The sequence below is a fragment of the Acartia tonsa genome, chromosome 2, assembly GCF_053477335.1.
Source record: "Acartia tonsa isolate MP-2025a chromosome 2, ASM5347733v1, whole genome shotgun sequence".
NCBI classification, from domain to species: Eukaryota; Metazoa; Arthropoda; class Copepoda; order Calanoida; family Acartiidae; genus Acartia; species Acartia tonsa.
In genome coordinates this window covers 20,862,334-20,885,305 of record NC_137261.1, presented here as the reverse complement: position 1 = coordinate 20,885,305, position 22,972 = coordinate 20,862,334, and the positions used below count along the sequence as shown (strand labels likewise).

Genomic DNA, 22,972 nt, shown 5'->3' with positions numbered 1-22,972 from the left:
ATTTTTAATCATTAAAAGACAGTAATACAGCTCAATAATTTATATCTACCCCCCCCCCCCCCCCCAAATAAAATATATTCCTGTCAGCCCTGGTTAGCTACCGCATTGAACATCATTTATTACAACTCGGTTTCAGTCAGCTTTACATAAGAATATTTTAGGTTTTATAACTAGCCATTCTACAACTTGGAAGATTTTAAAAATTTAATAGCATCTTTTTGCATTGGTTAAATTGTTGTTTTTAATTAACATAAAAGAAATTTGCTTTTTTAAATTGCAAATTAAATTCTTTCAGTGCAATCAAAAATGAAGGGATGAAGAAATAAAATCAGCAAATTTAAGGTTTTTTAAAAATAATGTTAGTGTGAATAAGAATTAAAAAAAAATATTTTTAAAACTTTCAATTTAGAAACAGATGCAAAATTGAAGTTTTGAATTAAACATGTTCAAATTCAAGTAAAAAAATAAAGAATGTACCTAATAACACTTGACTAAGTAATCAAAAATGCGCAGCAAGTACAATTATATATTTAAAACGCAAATTAAGATGAGAAACAGATAAGAAGAGCAGTTAAGGTCAGATTAATTAGTCCCCTGTCTACACGTGTGCTGGGATAGTAAACAAGAATCATAATAGTAAGTAGTGGCGTGATATGGATGACTCATGCCTAAAAATATAAATCTAAATTACATTAAAGTAAAAATTAGGTACTCATATAAGCAGCGCCATTTCTAATAATTGAAAAATAACGAACATTTGATGTGAAAGGAGAATGTAAGAAAGTTGACAAATGTTTTATGATTCAAGCTTAAAAATAGCCAATTATGTCACCTTATTATTTTAAAGGGATATACTAAACATTCAAAAACATTATATCTTACAAAAGAATAGCTTTGCTACTTTTAAAAAATGAATTTAAGACCTAAATCTTTTTTTTCTCCAACCAAATGAAATTTATTGCCTCTAGCATGTAAACAAGTGGCGTAATTTGTTTACAGGCAGGGAGATATCAATAGCGTTTAAGTTAATCTTAAACCCCTGCTTAAATCAATTAAATTGAAGCTACCCAATACAGAATTATACAGATTGAAATTAGGGGAAGATAAATTTATCTTGCACCTTCCATATCCCTGCATCTGTTACAAATCAGGTAAAAATTTAAATGTTTTTAATCTTTAACCTCGAAATTGTTTAATGATAGACTAAACAAACTTTTTAGAGACATTTTTTAACGGGGAGATTTTTATATAATAATGATTCATAAATAGTACCTATGACCAGTTAGAACTCAAAAACTTCCATTTTCAGGAAAGCTTTACTTTGTTAATTGACTGGTTTTAAGCTTTGAAAAGGTAGGCGTAATAAATGTTTATGGTGTCAGTATGCTGAGATACACATTAGGAAATTCACCCTTGATTTTCGTCAATTAAGAAAACTCAATTGATGAAATGAATCATGAGAAATACTTGGCGTATTTTGTGGATGTTGTCATCCTTATTGCAAAGAATGTGCGTTCTTTCTTCATGAACATTCCAGAATCATATGTATCTTTGGACAGGTAAAGAATTGTACATTTTTAAATATGTAATACAGAATATTAGAGTAGAACACTAGAGGAGGAGGGGGGGGGGGGGGGGGAGTATGGGTTAATAAATAACTGTATGCCCCTAACCTTAGGACCTTGTTCCGACTCTCAATTGGGTCTTTGAAAATCAACCAATGGTGTCGGTAATATTAACAAAGCCAAGTAGCAGAAAACAATTTGCTAGCAGACGAAAAAATCATTGGAAAAGTGGGACATGTAGTTATCTGTATAGACATCTACACTATAGATATGTTTACAGAATAATCAAATGTAAAACTCAACTTTGCCTCAACTTTTTCTGCAGTTATTTTAATAGCTGTAGTTATCACTAGGTATAGTACTCTAATCTTAGTATTTTTTATAACAATTTCTTTTTTTGTTTTCTGTTTTCTGCTTTTTAGTATTCTTATCTCCAATTTAGATGTGATAGTCTAGCGTAGATTATCCTTTTTAAAACAACGTCATTTTAAAATATGCCCGATGTACAAATTCATGTTGAAACTTTAAAAATTTTAAATGATCTTTTATCTTTGAAATTCATTTGGGCGGATAGTTTTAGGAATCTTTAAACATTAAATTGATATTTTTAAAAAATGAAGGCAATGTTATTTTCGTATAGTTTGCATTATGTAAATAATTGTATATGTAATTATTACCCTCATAAATAAAAATTTACTGTTATAAAAGAAGAAATAAAAATCAACAGTTATAACAGAAGAAATAAAAACACCTGCTTTAATAGACAATGAATTTACATTATTCTATTAAACTTTTTGTATTCAGCGTAGCTGCTCTAAAGTTAACTTTTTTATTATGTTTCAAATGGTGATGGTAATTGTAATTCAGTTATAAATCTACAGTTATAAAAGAAGAAATAAAAATCAACAGTTATAACAGAAGAAATAAAAACACCTGCTTTAATAGACAATGAATTTACATTATTCTATTAAACTTTTTGTATTCAGCGTAGCTGCTCTAAAGTTAACTTTTTTATTATGTTTCAAATAGTGATCCTAAATTTACAGGAAGAATCTGGACTGACATATCAAGTAATTTTGTGTTTTGTAACTTTTGCTCTGGGCATATTTTCCCTCTTATCATCTTTTCTATATTATATATATTTTAAATCTATGGATGTTATCATCCTTGTTGATTACTTTTAATACAATTTTATTTCACTTTCAGACGTCTACGGTAGGGTTGAACGCAGGGATAAACGGATAGGTAAATGAACAAGAAATTAAATTTCCCTTCGGAGTTTTAATTTTTAAAGCTTAAAATAATGGCATAAAAGGAAGAGGTAATAATTAATTTAACTGCCATTGTTCTGTCCCCCAACAAAAGGAGACAGGCTCGTAAAGTTTTAATTAGAAAATCAAACAGAATAAATCTAATTAACAAGCTTGACAAAAATTTTAAGTAAAACACTAAATTCCCAGGTTTAGAAACTTGTGTCCTTTGTAAACATCAAAGGCTTTTAATTGCTACTCATAAAGTATTGAGTGGCTTTGCTCCTCAAAGTTGATTAAGTTGAAAGAAAAATGAAATCAAAACTTTCAAAATCAGAAACGAGTCTTCTAAAGCAAATTTGACCTGTTTTATTTTCTAAGACAAAAAGTTATTTTTTTCCATTTTTATTCTTCGTTTAATTTTAATTATAATACCTAGCTTAGTTACAATAGAAAACAAGGATGACAACATCCATAAGTAGCGAAGCACAAAAAATTGTGGATGTGAATACGTAGAAGTAGATTTAAAGTGTATTTATTAAAATCAAGAATAGATTTATTGGAAAAAATAAACACGAAACCTTGTTTTATTTTGTATGATAAAGACGGTTAAAGTAATTTACATACTAGATGCACATAACAATGGAAAAAAATATTTTGAAACTGTTAATGCAAAAAAGTTTTAAAATTGGACCAAAAATAACAAAGATATGGGGAAATATGTCAAACATATAAAAATAGCCAAAAACCTGCTAAAAGGCAGTTTGGCTGCCATTGTTTCTTTTCTTAAAACGCCAGAAATTTAATTTTAATATCTTTAACTCAAATTTTTTTGAAAATTGGACCATAAACACCAAAGATATAAGTAAAAATGTGAAAAATATAAAAATAGCCAAAAAACCTGCAAAAAGGCAGTCTGACTGTCATTGTGTTTTTCTTCAAATGGCAGGAAATTTAATTTTGATATCTTTAACTGAAAAAATTTCGAAAATCGGACCATAAACACCAAAGATATGGGGAAAAATGTGAAAAATATAAAAATAGCCAAAAACCTGCAAAAAGGCAGTCTCACTGTTATTTTTGTTTCTTCAAATGACGGGAAATTTAATTTTGATATCTTTAACTGAAAAAATTGTGAAAATCGGACCATAAACACCAAAGATATGGGGAAAATTTGGAAAATATAAAAAATAGCCTAAAACCTGCTAAAAAACAGTCTGACCGCCATTGATGTTTTATAGTTAATTGTGCTCCTTAATGATGGAAATGTTGTCAAAAAATTTCAGCTCTTTATCTTTTATAGGAGCCGAGAAAATCACGTTTCCCCCAATTCATTAATTACGGACGGACGGACGGACAGACGGACGGACATTGTGAATTATAGAGTAGCTTCGCTACTAAAAATTGGGTCAGTTTATAAGATAATAATAAACTGTGGTTATAAAAAAAATTCCATATAAGATCAGGGACAAGGGAGCACTGTATAATAAAAATATTGGAAGATTTATTTTGCAACATAAACTATCTTTTATAAATTATAAAGGGGGGGGGGGCGAAAGTGACACTTTTTGAAACCAAAACTAAAAGTAAAAGGAACTCAACTAAACAAAAGAGTTACAGGTCTGACATTTTGCAGGGCAGTTGCTTTATAGGGGTACAATATGGAACTGTGAAGAAACGGCGTCGCAACCGACGAAAACCGCCGAGAAAAGGCAAAAAAATTTTTGGCGGGAAACGGCGGTTTTCGGCGGTTGCGCCGCCGTTTCTTCACAGTTCCTTATTTTACCCCTATAAAGCAACTGCCATGCAAAATCTCAGACCTGTAACTCTTTTTTTTGTTGAGTTCCTTTGTTGACTTTTAGTTTTGGTTTCAAAAAGTGTCACTTTCGCCCCCCCCCCCTTTTAATTCATCTTCAGGACTATCTTATTTCTAAACGGAGTGTATCAGTATGCATACTAGCGCTTCCTAGAGGTCTCTATATATTTTGAATTTTGTGATTTCTTTTGGGTGGGCATTGGTACCTTCCCCAAAATAGCTATAAACCTTCCCAGGATCTATGAGAAGTTACACTTTTATTTTTATATAGATACTTATTTCCCTGTTGATAATAGCACATAGCATAATATTACTTGAACATGCTTAAATAACGTGAGAGAATTGTGAATATAACTGCACTCTAGTACAAGCTTAGTTGACATGGTAACCACTTAACACACTATTATTACATTACAGCAAAAAAAATTTAATATCTGGCTTTTTTGATAGTTAAGTTGTTTATCCAATTATATAAAGTAGCAAGGTTGTATTTGTATGTAGAATAATTTTGGGCTATTTTTTTGCTTTCCCCACCACTTGGAATACAGTGCTCTTAGATGCTAGGGACAGGGCCGCTTGTAAAGCAAAAATAAGTAAACAATAAATGAAAATATTAAAAGCTGTCTGTCAAGTTAGTTGTAGAAAACTAGCAGGCTATAAAATCTACGATTTTTAAGGAAAGTTCTTTTTAAAGGAAACATTGTAGCATGATTTTAATTTTAACAATAGTTTATTTCAAAAAAATAAAATCATTATCGTGATCTGAAATTTCTTTTTTTTTACAATTTATAATGAATTAAATTTATTTATTTTAAAAAATCTTTGGACTGTATCATATTTTATCCTATTAAATCTTAAAAGTAATACTAGAATGGTAACTAAATCATTTTAAAAATCGTTTTTTTTAAAGATTTTCTTTATTATTTATAAAAAATACTTTAATATTCATGTTTTTCCAGAAAAATTTTTTCTTCTGTCTTTGCTTAAAAACAATTCTGATTTTAAAAAAAGGGGAGATAATTATTTTCTAGAATTAAGATAAAGAGCCTTTTCTTTTTCTTTGTTATGCAACGAAAATTAATGTTAGTTGCATAATAGGTGTTTAATTCAGATTTGGGTAATATCCCCCCTGGTCGATACTGGACCACTTATGGCCACATCCCAACTAAAGAAAATTTCTATTTATGATTTTATTTTCAGGATAGATTACGTCAAATACGGGTTAAGAATAACCCACAAGATAGAAATCTAGGCATATATTTTGAAAACTAATAGCGTATTTGGGTGGTCAATAGATAATTCGAGGGATGTTACATTTAATTTCTGACTGCAAAAGTTAACAATAATTAAGTATTTTTATCTCTAGGCAAGATGTTATTTCAGATAAATATTAAAATTATCCCAAATTCAAAGATTTTAAAAATGCTTTATTCATAAATAAATTTCTAATTGTATGACTAATACGTCCTGTAAACTTTCAATTATAGCATTAAACAACAAACTCCCTTTTTTTGCAAGATCCCTGTTTTTGGGTTTTATAGGAGAACATTACAATTCCCAATAACTTATTAGTTTAAAAATAATATCCACAGTATAAAAAAACTTTTTTTTAAATTTCCTATTAGTTTTGCTAATTATAATCTTGTTCAGGAAGGGAGGGGACACTTGGCATATTATTTGTCCTCAAAGTTTCATAATCAATTTTCTAATTCGTTAGCTTAACAACTTTGGGGACTTTACCTAGTGAATTTTGATTGGTAGGTTTATTGAGTTAAGTGTTCAAACGTTTCAACCACTTATCTTAATCTAAAGAAGGGGTAATTTGTATGTCATCAATGGGAATGTACATCACTTTATCGGCCATTGTCTTATCCCTTTAGATCCCTGAATCTTGTTGCTATTTGTTAATTAGTTGTTTACCTCTAATTTTGTAATTTTATCTCTGAGCTCCTCCACCTCCGACCTCACGGCGCTCATCAAGTGCGATTTTACCAGGTCCTAAAATAAACAAATAATTGTTAATAACAAAGAAAATACAAAATTACTGATAATGGCAGGTATCCTCCTTTGGATTTAGCTGATTATACTGGAAGAGTGATAAATATAAGTATAAGTATGGTTTCAAAACCGATTAATATCCGTAGAACCGGTTTCAACCATACTGAAATATTATGTATTGCATCTTACAGACAATTTTCCACGAATATAAAAAAAATCATACAATCAATAGGTACCAGTTTTGTTAGACCTGTACTTTCATTAATCTTTAATTTGTAATTATATATCCGCGGAAAGCTGTCTAAAATGAGATTCGATAAATAACTATTACTACTTTGAACTACTTTACAATGTTTATAATAATCCTAAATTAAATATTTTCTTGTACATTGAACTTTGGAATTTATTTTATCTTAAAAATTTCAACTCTTTTCCTGAAAGCTTAAGATAATAAAAATGTAGTCTTATACAAGAAAGTTTTCGAGACGAAGTTGCGAATGACGAATAAATGAATTGTATAAAATCTTTGCTCCGAAGAATGTCTTGCTTATTAAACTATAAAATGATATCAGATATTGGATATCTTAAAATTTATCAATAATTTGATAGAAACTTGACATATAGCGGCTAATACGAATATTAGCGTAGCAAAAGAAAAAACGAATAACGTAAATACGACGAGGGATAATTATTCTATAATTTAAATTATGTTTTATTAGTGCAAATTAAAACTTACTAGATGTTACTTAAAAGTAGAAAGTTAATAATAAAGAAAATGGAAATAATGAGTTAAAGGAAATTATTAAAAAGTCCACAAAATTTCTGAATGTACTAACTGGATAGAAAAAGTCTCAAGTTAGAAATGTGTTAAATTGTTAAGATATCTTTTTGACATTTTTAATATAGTTACCAATTGAAATGAACAAAATTTATTTTCATGTTCATATGAACATTTTTACTAAAAGATTATTCTTTATGCTCTTCAAATTACCCACGTTTTTCGACATAAGGAACTGACAAAAAGTTTACAAGTCAGCACTAACATGCTAACTAAGAACTTTTATACATCTTGACATACAAAGATGTTTTTAGATTCTTTCAAACGCGTTTTTTCCTGCATTTGTAATATTTTTGTAAAAATAATCCCTAATTTTTAAATTTAGTGCAGGATTCTATAGGATATGATAATGAGCTTGTTATTGCTGCGTTTTTTATGGGCAAAAAAATTGTTGTACATATATAAGTGGAAAACCCCCTATTAGCGCAAGACGCAAAGAAAAACTACGTAGTTGAAATAACTTGAAAAAGAAAGTCACTTAAGCTGAGGACAACTTGAAATAATGACTTTATAAATCACAAAAAGGTTAAAAATAATCATTAATTAAATATTTAGTTTCACAAATGGAAAAACAAAAACAGAATTAATGTTTTCTCTATTTTGAATTGAAAGAAAATTTAAATTTTTATTTGTTTGTAAAATGTAATTAGTCTGCATTAAAAATTTCTAGAATTCTAGGGCGGTTTTAGGCTATTTTGATACATTTTAAGACAGTTTTTGAAGCCTCTTAACGTAAAAAATCATCTACTACCTATCTAATCCTCAAAGATTTTAACAACCCTAGGGTTTTCAAGAAAAAGAAAATTAAAATAACTTTTTAGACACATGTTTCTCCATGCTTTTAAAACATGCTTTATTTCTATAAATCAGCATGATATTCATAGATTTATTTTAGTTACGTAGCCCACTTCAATATGTTAGTATGTCTGTCCCACAGAAACAAATCGGAGACTTCCCTGGTTATTGACGAATTATAAAAATAATTACATAAATTACTTAAGATTATATGCGTCCTAACAAAAATGTTATATTAATTGACAATGTTCGCCATTTGATACAGCTGCGCTACTTAATAGATTTTGTTTCGACTATCAAATTCATCTTTTGACAAGGATAATGACTTGGAATGCAACACTATGTTGAGACATGATTTCTTTATTTACACTATACATAACACTTACGTGTACCTAAAACTATTCTAGGTACATTCATAAATTAGAAAAATAAAAATATCCAAAGATTCCTATACAATAAAGTTATAAACTAATTATCAATTTTTAATAATAAAATATAATAATACTAGGTCTTCCAATTCCTACCCTAACACAATTTCAAATAAACTGAAGTACAAGAAAACTTTTAGAGTAGCTGCGAGGGATTAAAAAAGTTAAAAACTAGACTTTATTAGACGCATGGAATGTATGTATTCGTTTACCTCGTTTGCCCTTGGATAGGTAAAGATATTCTGTCAATACAATCATGTTAAGTTTGTGCTCATATAAAAGTAACAGGATTGTTTGTGTTATATGTTTGTCTGTTTGTGTTTACTGAAGGATCTCGCTAACCGCTGAACCGATATAGTTGGTTTTTACAATGAAACTTCTCCTGAAAAGGTTTATAGCTTTGAGGGATCGCCCCCCAAAAATTGACCTTCCAACACCCAATTAGAATATGAGAAAATGTAACCCTAGAATTATGTTAGGGTGGTGTCAAGAAAAAAACTATGTTGCAAGACCTTGATATCAACACAAATAGTGTCTATTAGGGAATGGCTATACGTCAACTTTTATATTATGCATAACTTTTAACTTTGTACGCTAAAATATTAGTATTTGACCATAAATCAGGTAATGTTAGAAACTCTTTTTTTACTCCAGCAGTGTGTTTGATTTTAAACCATAAAATTTAAAACAAAAATTTATGTTATTAACTAAAATTTTAAAAAATCACAAAAAAGTAAAATCTTGAAGGGACATCCCATTAGAAAATATATTTTGCAAGCATAGAATGCAATAAAGAATGAGGATGGGGGGGGGGCTTATAGGGAGGATGGGCGTAAAGGTGGCAAAGTGGACGCCATCCAAGGACGTAAACTGGACCATAGTAAAAAGACGTTTATGCAAAATCTCCAAATTTTCACCGAGAAAAAAAATGCTATGAACTATTGGAAGCAAAAATGTACAATATGATTTAGATTTTAGGTTTTTGAGATCACAATTAGACTATTGGTAGTATTACAAAATACTTTTAGCTATTTTTTGTTGTTGTATTAAAGTGTGCTTTTTCGTGTAACCATCTCTGAAAATGTCGAAGGGAATATTAGATAACAAGGCCAACTGGGAACTTTAAATGGGAATAACATTTTCATAATTTGCTGACTTTTTTATTAAAAATTTAAGGTAAGGATGTTGCACTCGAAAGCAATTTTAAATCACAAATGATACAGAAAAATTGTTAAAATCAACCTAAGCAGCTAAATAAATTATGTATCTGCATAAAATAAATATGATATTAGGAGTAAGACCAATCCTATTTCTTAAAATTGCAACAAAATATAAGATCAAGAGAAAAATGGTTCTTAAAAACATAAAAAAATTTAGAATCACAATAGAATATCGATCTGGTATAGACTGTTGAAGAGATGTCATATTGAAGATATAGTTTAAATTTAAACCCAACGTTAGATGAAATGCATTCTTAATTCCATGAATCTGCAAAACACCAGGGTTTTCTTATTTTTAGCCCTAAAGTGTTAAAAAATAAAATTAGTAATTTATGTTTCAAAATATTAAATTTTTCAAACTAAACCTTTTTATTAATAAAATAATGAAATACAAAATCTTTATCCCTGAAACAAAATAGGAGAGTATTAAGAAAATTTCAAAAGTGCAAAATTGCTTTTCTTTTAAAGCTTAAAAATATAAGAAAATTTCATAAAATTACAATTATCATCTATCATTTGCAGAATTTATGATTTCATAGAAGAAATTTGGCAAAATGCTTTCTTTTTGTAAAAAAACTGAAGCTAAAATGACTTAATTTGAGATTTGAAATAAAAAAGCTGTAAACTGAGGACAAAAATAAGTTGTAGCCACCTTGCAATAGAGTCCAGACAGCAGTACATCTAACCTTCAGCTCAATCTTTTTGTGTAGCAAACCTACTCTTTACCCTATTTGTCTGTCATTTATTACAGATTAATGCTTCTAGTAGTTGTAGAGAAAATAAAGTTAATTTTGAATCAAGTAATGTTGCTGTTTTTTTTCTTCAAATTAACAAAATTCAAATTTTTTACTCCTAATCATTTCCTATATTCTCATTTTTAAAATAATGAAACATATTATGTCACTAGGTTTAATTTCACATAAATAAAGAATGATTAAAATAGCTGAATAATCCAAATTAAGACATCTTTACCGCATTCTTGTAACATGTCATCCTTGATTGTCAGACAACTTCACCTTGGTGGAACTATTTAAAAAGCACTGACAGGAAGGTTAAATCTTAATATGTCAGATTTAAAATCAAATTTTGTTTCTTATTGCCCCCAAAATATTTATGTATTTTGATAATTTAAAGAAAAAGGTGAAAAATTGTGTTTTAAGTACGAATCACAACCCCCTTCTCCCCCCGAAAAAAGGTTCAAAAATATCAAAAATGAGAAAAAATATCAATAGTTAAGCATAAAATGTTCAACTAAGAGTGTTTTCTTTAAATGGAAATAAAACTTTTTAGTGCACTTTATAAATTTCTGTTAAAATAACGTAACATACCTCGACATGGGAGAAAAATTCATCTAATCCTTTAAAAAATTGATGTTGGGTCAAAGAAAACGTACTTTACATTGTTTCGAGGCTCAGAAATCAGCTGTTTAGGAAATAACATGGATAAACAAATAGTGTTTATATCATTGGGTAAATGTATTATCATAAATTTAGCAAGAAAAAGTTTTCGTCATTTTTGGGAAGGTGCTTCTACAGATATTAATTAAATTACTAATGTAAACACAAATATTATAAGAATCAAATTAATTTAAACTATAGGTATATTTTAGCTAAATCATTATGAATTATTATTAGTTGTTTTGAAGCAACACCCAAGTAAACATAGCTTAGTAGTACAAATAAAACTTTACAAGAAAATGTACTAACAACTTTTTATGGCCAATTTTGGGAGATTTCCTACAAATTGCATGCATTCTAGTCTGCTAAAAAGTTTCCAATAATCTTAATCTTTAAAATTAGTCTAAAAATAATATAAAAAAATCTGTAATTTTTGAAGTAACGCAACTACTCTATATCCATGCATCTGTTAAAAGTACAATACCTAAATGTTTGTAAAAAATAAAGTATCTATCTAATATTACAAGCTTTAAGATGTAAACAAATCGAATACAGGCTTTAAATTTTTCATTTTTAGTACATGAATCTAATATTTCAACTTGTTATAAAACAAAATGTTCTTTTTATGAGAAAAATGCAGGTGGCTAGAAAAATTGATTATATTGTCAATATTTTTTCTTCAAATATAGTAGTAATATGTTCTTTTATGGTAGGTATAAAGAATAGTTATTTAAAATTAATTAATAAACTTTAAGAAAAATGTATACCTAGGTATTTTATTGATAAAATTTTTTTAGGATACTTTTTTCAATTTTTTATTGAGAAATTTTGCAACGTTTCAAAAGTTATCATATGAATAAAATATTAAAATGATATTCCAATGAAAAGACAGTTTGAATGCATGAAAGTTTCAAATTACACCAGCCTTGTCCTAGATATTTTACATAAAAAACACAACAATATTTAAAAGTCAAATTCATCATATTTTGATGCATTATTAAATATTTAGTTGTGTAGGCGGTTTCAATCAAAGTTATTATCTAAAAGATATAAATCATTAGGTATCTTTATTTCATTATTAAACTGTGCTATATATAAGTTCAAATAAACATATAAAAAGATCTTCTTAAATAATAAGGCTCATTAGGAATCGGAATTAGTTTTCATTCCAAAGCAAGTTCAGGTTCATAATTCTAGACATATAAACTCTAATTGTAGAGAAAGTGCGATGTGAAAAATTTTTTTTCTATAAACCATTACTGAAAAGAAAAAGTTACTTCAATTCAAAATGTCGGATGGCATTTAAGGTATCGATTTTTAGTGACCCAAATTTTACTAGTTTAACTGTAAATAATATTCTATTTTGCGTACTATGGTAAAACTAATTAATTTAATCAAAGGCAAGGACAAAGAAATGCAAAAGAACTTTGCAGCAATAAAATTTTAATTTAGAATTATTAAGTAATTTTCAAAGAAATAAAGTTTTATAATTTGATGTCTAGAATTTGATAAAAATGCACTGATATTCTGAGAAAATAGAAAGAGAAGGATAAAGGAAAGAAAGGTTAAGGTTGTTTTCACTGCATTGGTTGGATTTGTACATTTGTCGTGCGCGTAGCTTCTCTTCAACTCTCTATAGAGAGTTTGAATGGCAATTTTAAATTAGAAAGGAAAAAATTCTTACCATGGCTTGTTCAATTCTGTTGTCGATGGTTCCCTGGCCTGACCCAGTTGAACTGAAATATAAAAAATGACTATTAGTATAATGTATCACTGGATTCTACGACGATGACAATGGAAGAATTGTCGTTATTATAGGTTGCTAACACGGATCTAGTTTATTGATCAGTTCGTTCATCCAGTAGGAGGAGAAGAGATGGCGTAAGGGATTGGAAGTAGGTTATTTTAGCCCGCTAAAAGTTTCATGAAAATCTGGTGTAAGATACAAGTAATAACATATCCATTACGATAACATATTTAAAACATTATCAATAAAAAATTTTTCAATGGATATTATGCATTATCAAAAATGTTGTTTTTCTATAATACATTATCATTAGCTTGTATGTAAACGTCGGAAAGAAAATTGATTATGTGTCTAATAAGCAAACAATTTGAGTATGGATAGTTCAAGAAAAAAATTATTAGGTATGACAACGTTGTTAAGTTTTTAATAAAAATTATCATTATTCTAAATTAACTTTAAACTGAACAAAAATCTTTAAATTACTTTTTAGAATATTGAATAACTTTTCATAAAATGTATGAATAATACATTTCATACTGATTATTTCTTTATCCTATTATATAAAGCAGTAAGCTTGTTTTGTCTGTAGCGAAGGATCTCGCAAACCGCAGAACCGGTATGGTTCTCCTCTTTCACTGAAGCTTCCTATAAATCCAGGGAAGGTTTTTAACTATTTTGGGGGAGGGTATCTCCAAACCCCTCAAAAAAGTATTTTTTTACTTTTATTTTTAAAACTCAATTTGAATATGGAATGGGTCGACTTTTCTCTTTCCCACTTTAAGTGCCCCTAGAGGCTTCTAGGGGGTGTAGACGCAAGTTATATTATATGTTAACAAGAAAACATTAGTTTCTAAAAAAAAAGGTAGGTATGACAAGATACAAATAGTAAAAAAAAAATTTCAATGTTAAAATTGTATAAGAATTTTTAATCAAACTAGTTTTTTTTTACTTTTAAACTATGCCTAAATCTTGAATATATTGTATAATCCTCAAACAAGGTTGGTATGGGCCCATGTATTTAATGAAGCTTTGATCTACTAAGAGCAGCTTCCTGTTCATGAATAGGCCCATTTAGACAAGGAGAGGAATCATCACTAGCAAAAATTAAAATCAATTCTTTATTATAAATGGAGAATTTCTAAATAATATTAAGTTTTTACTTAAAAAGATTACAATAGCAAGTTTTCTATAGGAGCTTTATAAACTTTTAGGCTTAACAACTAGTATTCAATAAATATGGGGTTTTATAAAATCAATAAAAAAGTATAAGGACTTAAAACTTTCAAGAACTTGAGTATAAAATGACCAAAAAAAACAATGAAATAGTTTGTATTAATATCTGATAATCATATATAAATTGAATAAAAAGTTAATAACATCTTTATCCGCATCCAAACATCTCTCTGTAAGTAAGATTAATTACATCCATCTGGGATAATGGGAGACATTTATCAAACCCTTTATTAAAGTCAAACTGCTCTTGATTATAAATAATTTTAATTATGTACATTGCTTGTACTGTGTTTTATTGTGTACAGTTTTTAAGCCGTTTTGTAATGATTCTAAAATCATTAAACTTCAATTTACAATGTCATTTTTAAGAATCAATTAAGAATTTTATGCGTATATAAAAAAATCATTAATTGCAGGCCTAAAATGGCATGCCGCAATTCTAAAATAGCACCCCGCGACTATAAAAGCGCACTCCGCCACCTCAAAAGTCCACTTCCGGGTTGGCAACTGTGCAGGAACTAACTACCTTAGCAAGGTAACATATTTGAGAACAAGAGTATCTTCTCTGTGCTTGGAATCCAACATTTTGTAAGTTGTGGCACTAACATCTTTTATACTCCCGTAAAAAGAACTTGCCAAAGCGTTTTCTAGCGCCGTTTTAGTGTCCCTTTTTAAAGTCCTATACAAATGGTCTAAAAGTTCACTGATATGTCAACATTTTTATATTCACCAAGTAAATAATAAGTAAGTACAATTGTGTGTTTTGTTGAAGAAAGACAGTTCCGTACTCCTACTTTATGACCCTACCAGTTCCAACTAGCTAAATTCAGTCTCTTAGAGCATTCTGCTCTTTATAAAGGGCACACAAAATACCCCATACCCCCCTCTCTTCTCTACCTCTCTTAAATCCCTAAAAAACGAAAGAAGAGAAAAAACTAAAAAGAGAAGGAAATGTAAGGGGTATGGATTTGAAGAGAGCCTCTATTTTATAAATTCCCTCTTTTCTACAAATCATCAGGTCTAAATACCCCCCCCCCCTCCCCCCAATCATGCAGCAACCATCGTTCTATCATGGACAGATGGTTGTGTGTGTGTGAGTGGCTAGAAAGAGGGTCAGTAAACCATATTTCTACTCACCAAGGGGGTATTCCCAAACCTGACTCACTTGAGGCTGGTTCCAGAGTCATAGAAGTAACAGAAGAGTCATAGATATCAACAGCCAAAAAGTGCTGTAATAATTTTAATTTTCAAACATGAAACCATTTTCAAAATGTATACATTAGCATGTACTTCAAAACACACACATAAACACATACAGAGAGAATATGAGAAATTTCCTCAGCATGAAAATTACGACGTAAAAAAAATATTAAAATACGAAAGGAAGCCATATTTCAATAATTTTATCGTTACATCGCATTTGTTGGATATAAGATTTAAATGCATTTAAAAACATTCTTTGGAATTTCAGTTTTTATTTTAAATATTCTTAATTAAGAAACTTGAGCCTTGGAAACCGTGGATCTGTTTTAAAATAGTATTTAAGTAAAGGATTCTTTCATATAGGATACTTTATGATATGGCTTCTTACTTTTTTTTTCATAAATCAAATTTAGCTATTTAGAAGTGTTGTTAGAAATATTTGTAGATTAAGTCTAGTCTTTGATACAAAAAATCTAATAACATATTAGTAACTGTATATGAATTAAATTTTAAAGTTTTGACAATTCTTACCCTCTTTTTAATATTGTGTTAATAGCGATGAATAAGTCCTTCTTTGTGACACCAGATGGTGCTAGTTTACCCATATTTATTTATTTTTTAATATACTTTGTAATATCACTAATAGTTTATATATATACACAGCAGGGGGGTCAGGTACACGCGTAATACTTGATTAAACAGGAGGGTAGATAGATGGATAATTGGGATAGTCAAAATTTCAGGTACTAGATTAATTTCTATCTTTACAACTTTCAAGCATATCCATTTTCATATGTCTTGGCTGCTTTGTAACATTAATGTCACTCAATATGAGTACATTTAACTTTTTTGAGGGGGAAATTTGAGGTCTTTTTAGAATTAAGACAAGAATTCTACTAATGCAGGTCCTAGATGGGTAAAATACAGAGACTTTAGCGCGCCCAGCAATGCTTGCAGGAAAGCTCTAGAGTGTGTGTTTATGTGTTGCCCCTACATAGCTTGACGGTTAGGCTGTACATATTCAGCCAGGGGAAAGGGGCGTGGGTAACTGTCAGAGACTTTTAGAGATATACAGGAAAAACTCATTTTCAGGGATTAATATTACAGATGTAATAAATGAATTAGGTAATTCAAATTCAAAATAAACTAAAAACAAAAAAGATTTGTTAGAAGAATTTATGATTGAAATATCAAATTTCAAAGTAAGGAAGATATATTTTATTTTATACAAAGCAATAAACACGCTTCGCTCATTCAAAAGACACGAATTAATTCTTTCAATCTAATTTCAATTTGAAGCGAGCAGCTTCTTTATGACCTTTCTTGTCCGTCTGACTTGTTGTCAGTTTTAAAAATTAGTTATCTAGATTAATTATTCAAATTCTTTTATTTTATATCCTTTACTTCGAATGATAGAAAAATTCATATTCATAGGTATAATTTTTTATAATATTTCAGAAAAGTAATAAAAATATAAATATAGAAAACTAATAGCCTCAAAATTGCATATATTGCTATAAAAAAAAATATTAAAATGTCATAAAGAAAAGTAAATTAAGAGATTTTTGACATAAAATTGAAAGATATTTTTTGTGATGTCAAGAAAAGAAAGCTTAAAGTGATAAGGAATTCTAAGAATGTTTTACCTTGCCAATCTTAAGAACAGCGCAGCTACTCTATAAAAAAGATATACCTAATCTTGCATATTTTCTAAAATACAGACTTATCTAACTTATCTATTAGCCAAATTTACTGGACTTAGAACTAAACATTGTTTCATATGAAATAGAAAATCTCTTTAATCCTTGAAGAAGTAAAATTGAACTTTAGTTTTTAATGCTTTGTTACTAAAAAAATCATATATTTTATGTTCTTTTTATAGATGATTTCGTACTTGTTATAACGGAAAACTTCATGAAAATATTATAATATTCGCAATTTTCTTTTCAAGGGCAGAAAACATGAAGGACTCTTTGCTTACCTAGTACATTTTTGTACTATAGCTTTTTAATATTTTTTATTTCAATAGAAATTGAATACCTATTAAATTTTCAATTTTTTATCAAATCCAACTTTTAAATATATTCAAATTTACATTAAAACGATTAAAATCTTTAATTTCTCAGTATTTCAGGGCTAGGTGCATGAAAGATATTAAATAACCCGAACACTACCATTACACTACTTACTATTACATAAGGTAAGATTGATTTAACTATCATTGAACAATAGATTTATTTATCAAGCAATGGACAATACAATAGGTCGTTTGTTATTACACTATTTAAAAGTGCACACCCTTTTAAATAAAGTATGGCTTTTTTAGTCTGTAGAAATGAATCTCGCTAACCACCGAACCGATTTGGTTTTCCTTCGTAGTGAATTAGGCCCAGGGAAGGTTTATAACTGTTTTGAAGGAGGATATCCCTTCTAATAAAAAAATTCCCCACTCCCCCCTCCAAAAAAGACGTCTAGGGGCGCAACCTCTATTTAATCATAAAACATTCTACATTTTTTCATACTCAATAGTGCAAGTCTATTTTCCCGAATTTAAACATTAAGACACAATAACAAATAACTTTAAATCAACAGGTTTAGAAAAGTTATAAAATCAATAATTTCTATTCCCATACGACTCCCCCCCTCCATACATGATAAATATAATGAAAACAACCCCTGCTTGATCAATATTAACGTCTGGCAGTTGCCAGGGACGGACAATTGAATCCGCTAAGTCTAAGGCATAAAGCTTTAGTTTCTTTATATGCTAGAAATATTAATGTAGAGGAGAAAGGGTTTAAAATTAATTTTATCTTTATAGTCCTATACTTCCATGGAATGTTTTTTTTTCTTGGAATTTGTAGCATAGTACATAGTATTTATTACTTTGTACACTTTTATTTATAGTTTTTTACAAAAAGGGATAGAATTTGTCTACTTATTATGTTATATTGTGTATCCAATCCAGTAACATCTTCTTTCAAGAAAAGATCATTTTGATATTCAAATTATTTTTAATCAAATATTCTTAGAAGTCTCTAAGGCAAACTAGAAGTACCCCCTAAAGAAGCCCCATAAGGTACTTGTATAATGTAAGGGGTTATGAAAATAGTATGCAGAAGGGTTCCTAGGGCAACAACCCTACGACAGTGCCCCATACAAATATATTTATCTAACTATAGAGGGTGCTCAAACAAAACCAATTTATATGAAGATATCTAACTTTCATACCACCATAAAAAATGTTTTTCTTAAGATGTTAGGTAGATCAGTAGCTATTCTGCAATTTTAGGCAATTATAAAATTCAAATTGCTCAAATTCACTAAAAATACTTTTGCTGTTTTTAAATAATGCCAACAGCTGTTCTATATCAGATAAATGTGGGAGACTGCGAGGCCCATTCATATATATTTAGGCCCTGCAAGTACGAACACAATTCTTTAGGAGTTATTACATTTCTACCATTTTAAATGGTTAAAATACCATTAATCATGTAATGTTTGGGTGTATTTTTAGTTTATTAAATTAATTTTAACTCCCTTCGAGTATAATATTTGTCAATATGTCTTTAGTAGCTGATGACGATTGTGTAAAAATAGAATGTTTTTTTGGTCTTTTTCTTTTCTTGTTCAAATCAACATAATCAATATTTTAAAGTTTGATTAAACACAAACATACTGGATGTATATATCTAAAACTATATTGCTGATATTTTATAAATAATGTAAAAACGTCCAAATAGGCATAGCAACACCGTGATATCCATATGTATGTGTAAATGTACTGTATAAATGTACATGAGACTGCAACTTTATCAAATACCCTACATTTCTTACAGTCATACATGTATATTATGCATATAGGACTATTCTCTTGGGTTTCATAAGTAAGGCCCCTGCTAATTTAATAAAAGAAACTCATTTGCAATCACATCCTACACAAATAAGTAAAAAATTTGAATTCTGACTTTGTGTTTTTTTAAGATTACATAAATGCTAAAACGATCGTTTAACAATTTGTATGAATTTCCAAGCAGTTTTAATGGTTTTTGGCAAAGGGAAAACAGAGATAGAGCCTACCAGAGGCCACTAATGTAACACCTAGTAAGATTTGAAATCCAACTTTAAAGTATAAGTTGAGTTTGTACAAAATAGAGATGCAGACAAATAAATCCACCTTCTATTTTTTTAGATCATAATATTCTTTTTTTTATAGCATAAAGGGGATATTAGTTTAGTGTCTAATGTCCTCTCCCTGCCAGGAATCGAGGATATAAAAGGGGCCAAAGATGCTGCTTCATTATTTTTGCATGGAATACAGGGATAACGGGATAGGACAATAAACTATAGAATTATCTTCCCCTAATTCTTCAATTAATCATATGAGGCGTGTATTTGTTGGGGGGAGATTAATTTCAGTTTGTTATTGTCCAACACCTCCCTGAATGGTTTTATAACACCGTCCGCAACTTTATATAACCGTGTCTCTTTAGAATTGTGTGTGTGTGTGCCATAAATAGAAAGGGTTGGGCCAATTTCAGGGAAGTAAAGACTGATATTGCAATTCATTAGAATTTTGGAAATTTCTTTGCATTGAAATTATACGGTTGGTAATTTAAAAATTATGATCTAAGAAAGGATGAAAAAAAAAGGTTATGAATATTAAAATTTACACATTAATTTAACATAATATACGAAGCACAAAGTAAAAATATTACTAAATGTTTATTGATATCTTGAAAAAAAAACATTGCTAAAAACAAAAATTAGTTCATTGCATAGATTCTGCACTTTTTTGCAGTTAGAAATGAATAAAGTCTTCGCAATATTTCAAGTATATCACTTTTTTTCATTTAATCAATTAAGTTAATTGTTTCTAGTTGGAATATTTACAGGGACAAGGGGCCACAGTTTTAACAGTCAATTCAATATAAGGATTATGTTCAAATGCAACATTTTTATTTCTGCATTAATCACGTAATTTGTATTTTAGAGTAATTCACACAACCATCCGTTTACGAGATCTTAAAATTTACCCCTCCCCCTTAATTCTATTAGTAACAATGCATTATCTTAGAATAGATTATTTGTTTTGCTCTTTTCCATTTCAAATGTTGAATACTTAATTGATAGTTGACCTAAAAATTAGAAAAGTCTAAAAAATTTGTAATTGGCCTGTTATCTGCATGCACGTGATCAGTGTGTACAAAAGATGGTGTTTCTTTTTAGATGCAAAATTATTTTATATAATTCATATTAAGAATAGGGGCATACATATATCAAACAACTAACTTATTTCCTTCTATAAACACACAGCCCCTGATTTAATTCATACCTTACTTAAACTTAAATTAGTGATATATAAGAGTGTGTTTAAACAATTTTCGCTATCTTGGATGGACAAGAACAAAAAGATGAGAGAGAAAGAGGATGATATGCAAATAAACCAGGAATAAAGATAAAGCCTATGGAATTCTTCCCTCCAAGTGTAATGAACAAAGTTTCTTTATTAGTAGTGTAAGAATAGCAGGGAGGGGACATTGAGATGTTTATGATACTAGTCCCAAAAGTTTTATAATAACATTTTCTTATTCCTTGGCTTAGGGGACTTTTAATAAATTTTGATTGGTTTGCTCATTAGGTTTGGTGTCCAAACGATTCAACCAATAATTGTAATCAACAGAAGGGGTAATTTTGTGTATCATCAATGAGGATGTACATAAATTTATTGGCCATTGTCCTATACCTTCAGATCTCTGGGGAACAGTTGAAATACTTTTGTTGTCTTTTGTCACCTTTCAACCTTACCTCCCACGAAAATTAAGCTAACAAAGGCAGAATGTAGCTATAAAAAGTCTAAAATCTTCCATGTATGTATTTCTGTATCCTAGCATGCAAGATATGCAAACACGAGATCAAATTTTGACACATTTGGGATGCAAAATCTTGCACCACAGGTTTTATACAAAATGAAAGGATTTACAAAGGGAGAGGTCATTTTCTAGTAAATCCCGTAAAGGTGTGTGTTATAAGGCCTAAAAATAGTAGTAGAACGATAAGGTGCTCTAGATATATGTATTCCCTATTGAATAGAACAATAGGGAAATTTTTTTTTTTTTTTTTGATAACCGTACCTGGATTATCTAAAAAAAATACGAAATTTCTATCAAACGCTTTGTTTGGCTCAAACTGACAAAAATTAAAAAAAAATATAATTATAATAATAATGTTTTCTATAGGTACAAGGTAAAGGTTAAGAACAATCTATACCATTAAACAAAGGAAGAAGTCATTCTTTACAGGTTGATTTATTATAATTATATTTTTTTTATTTGTGTCAGTTTGAGCCAAACAAAGCGTTTGATAGAAATTTCAGATATTCCAGGTATGGTTATCAAAAAAAAAAAAAAAAAATTTCTTCCCTATTGTTCTATTCAATAGGAAATACAAATATATAGAGCACCTTATCGTTCTACTACTATTTTTAGGCCTTATAACACACACCTTTACGGGATTTACTAGAAAATGACCTCTCCCTTAATTAAAATTTTTGAAATATTGACATTTTTGCATCCCAAAGAAGATGTTTTTAATTTTATAAGAATTTTTTTTACTTGGAAAAAAAGAACTTCTATCATAGTTCAATCCTTATATATGTCTCTTGGGGCGTAGCCGCTAATAATCTATGAAAAAAACAATATAATAGATAAAAATATTCCTTGAATTTGAAATAGTAAAGAAGTTAAAGACAACAAATAAGAAGCAGCGATAAGGATACAATTTTGTACAAGGTTTCGTGATTTCTAAGTGAAGTATATTTCAGGAATCTTATTCTTCACTGATGGGACAATGTATGATAAATTAATGTACCCTTCATTATGTCAAACAAAAAAAACCCTCTGTAGATTATAAGTATTAGAGGAAGGATTGGAGAATGTTAATTTATACAACCTAATCATGATTCAATATCTAACCCAAAACCTTTTAGACTGACGAATGGCAGAACGATTAAAATATTTTGGGTGCACTACAATTAACAGTTCATTGACCCCTCCCTTCCTGAGTTTAAATCTTTAAATAATCAATCCTTTACCAATTAGGCACAAAATTCAAATTGGCTGAAGCTTTGAATGGGTCAATTAGCCACCTATTGATGAAAATAATCAAATTTTACTGTTTAACATTTAATTTTCATGATATTTAATATTATTTCAAGCAAATTATGCTTTAAAGTTATTTTATGGAAAAATTGCATTTTACAGTAATTTTGTGTAAATAAAATATTTTTCCATAAAATAAATATATATAATATTATAACAACAAAGAAAGTAAATGAAAGGAAAATTCCACAGGCTAACAGGTTTATCCTTATCTTTCAACTTTGTACACTTTCAACTTATACGCATTGGATGTTTATCTAGTAGTTAGAAGAAAAAATATTTTTTCTAAAAAAGGAGGGGTGATTTTTGTAGATATCACGTA

At 29.1% G+C, this 22,972-nt stretch overlaps 1 protein-coding gene across 2 annotated transcripts in view; it reads right to left on the bottom strand.

Moving 5' to 3' along the window:
- LOC145306614 (uncharacterized) overlaps nt 1-22,972 on the bottom strand; it is a 127,288-nt gene that overhangs the window by 6,415 nt on the left and 97,901 nt on the right. For both annotated transcript variants that reach the window (XM_080148849.1, XM_080148844.1), the window contains 2 exons: nt 12,992-13,043; nt 6,552-6,629 (listed from right to left, as the gene is read on the bottom strand). In XM_080148849.1, the coding sequence (XP_080004975.1) occupies nt 6,552-6,629; nt 12,992-13,043 (130 nt within the window). The remainder of the gene's footprint in view (nt 1-6,551; nt 6,630-12,991; nt 13,044-22,972) is intronic.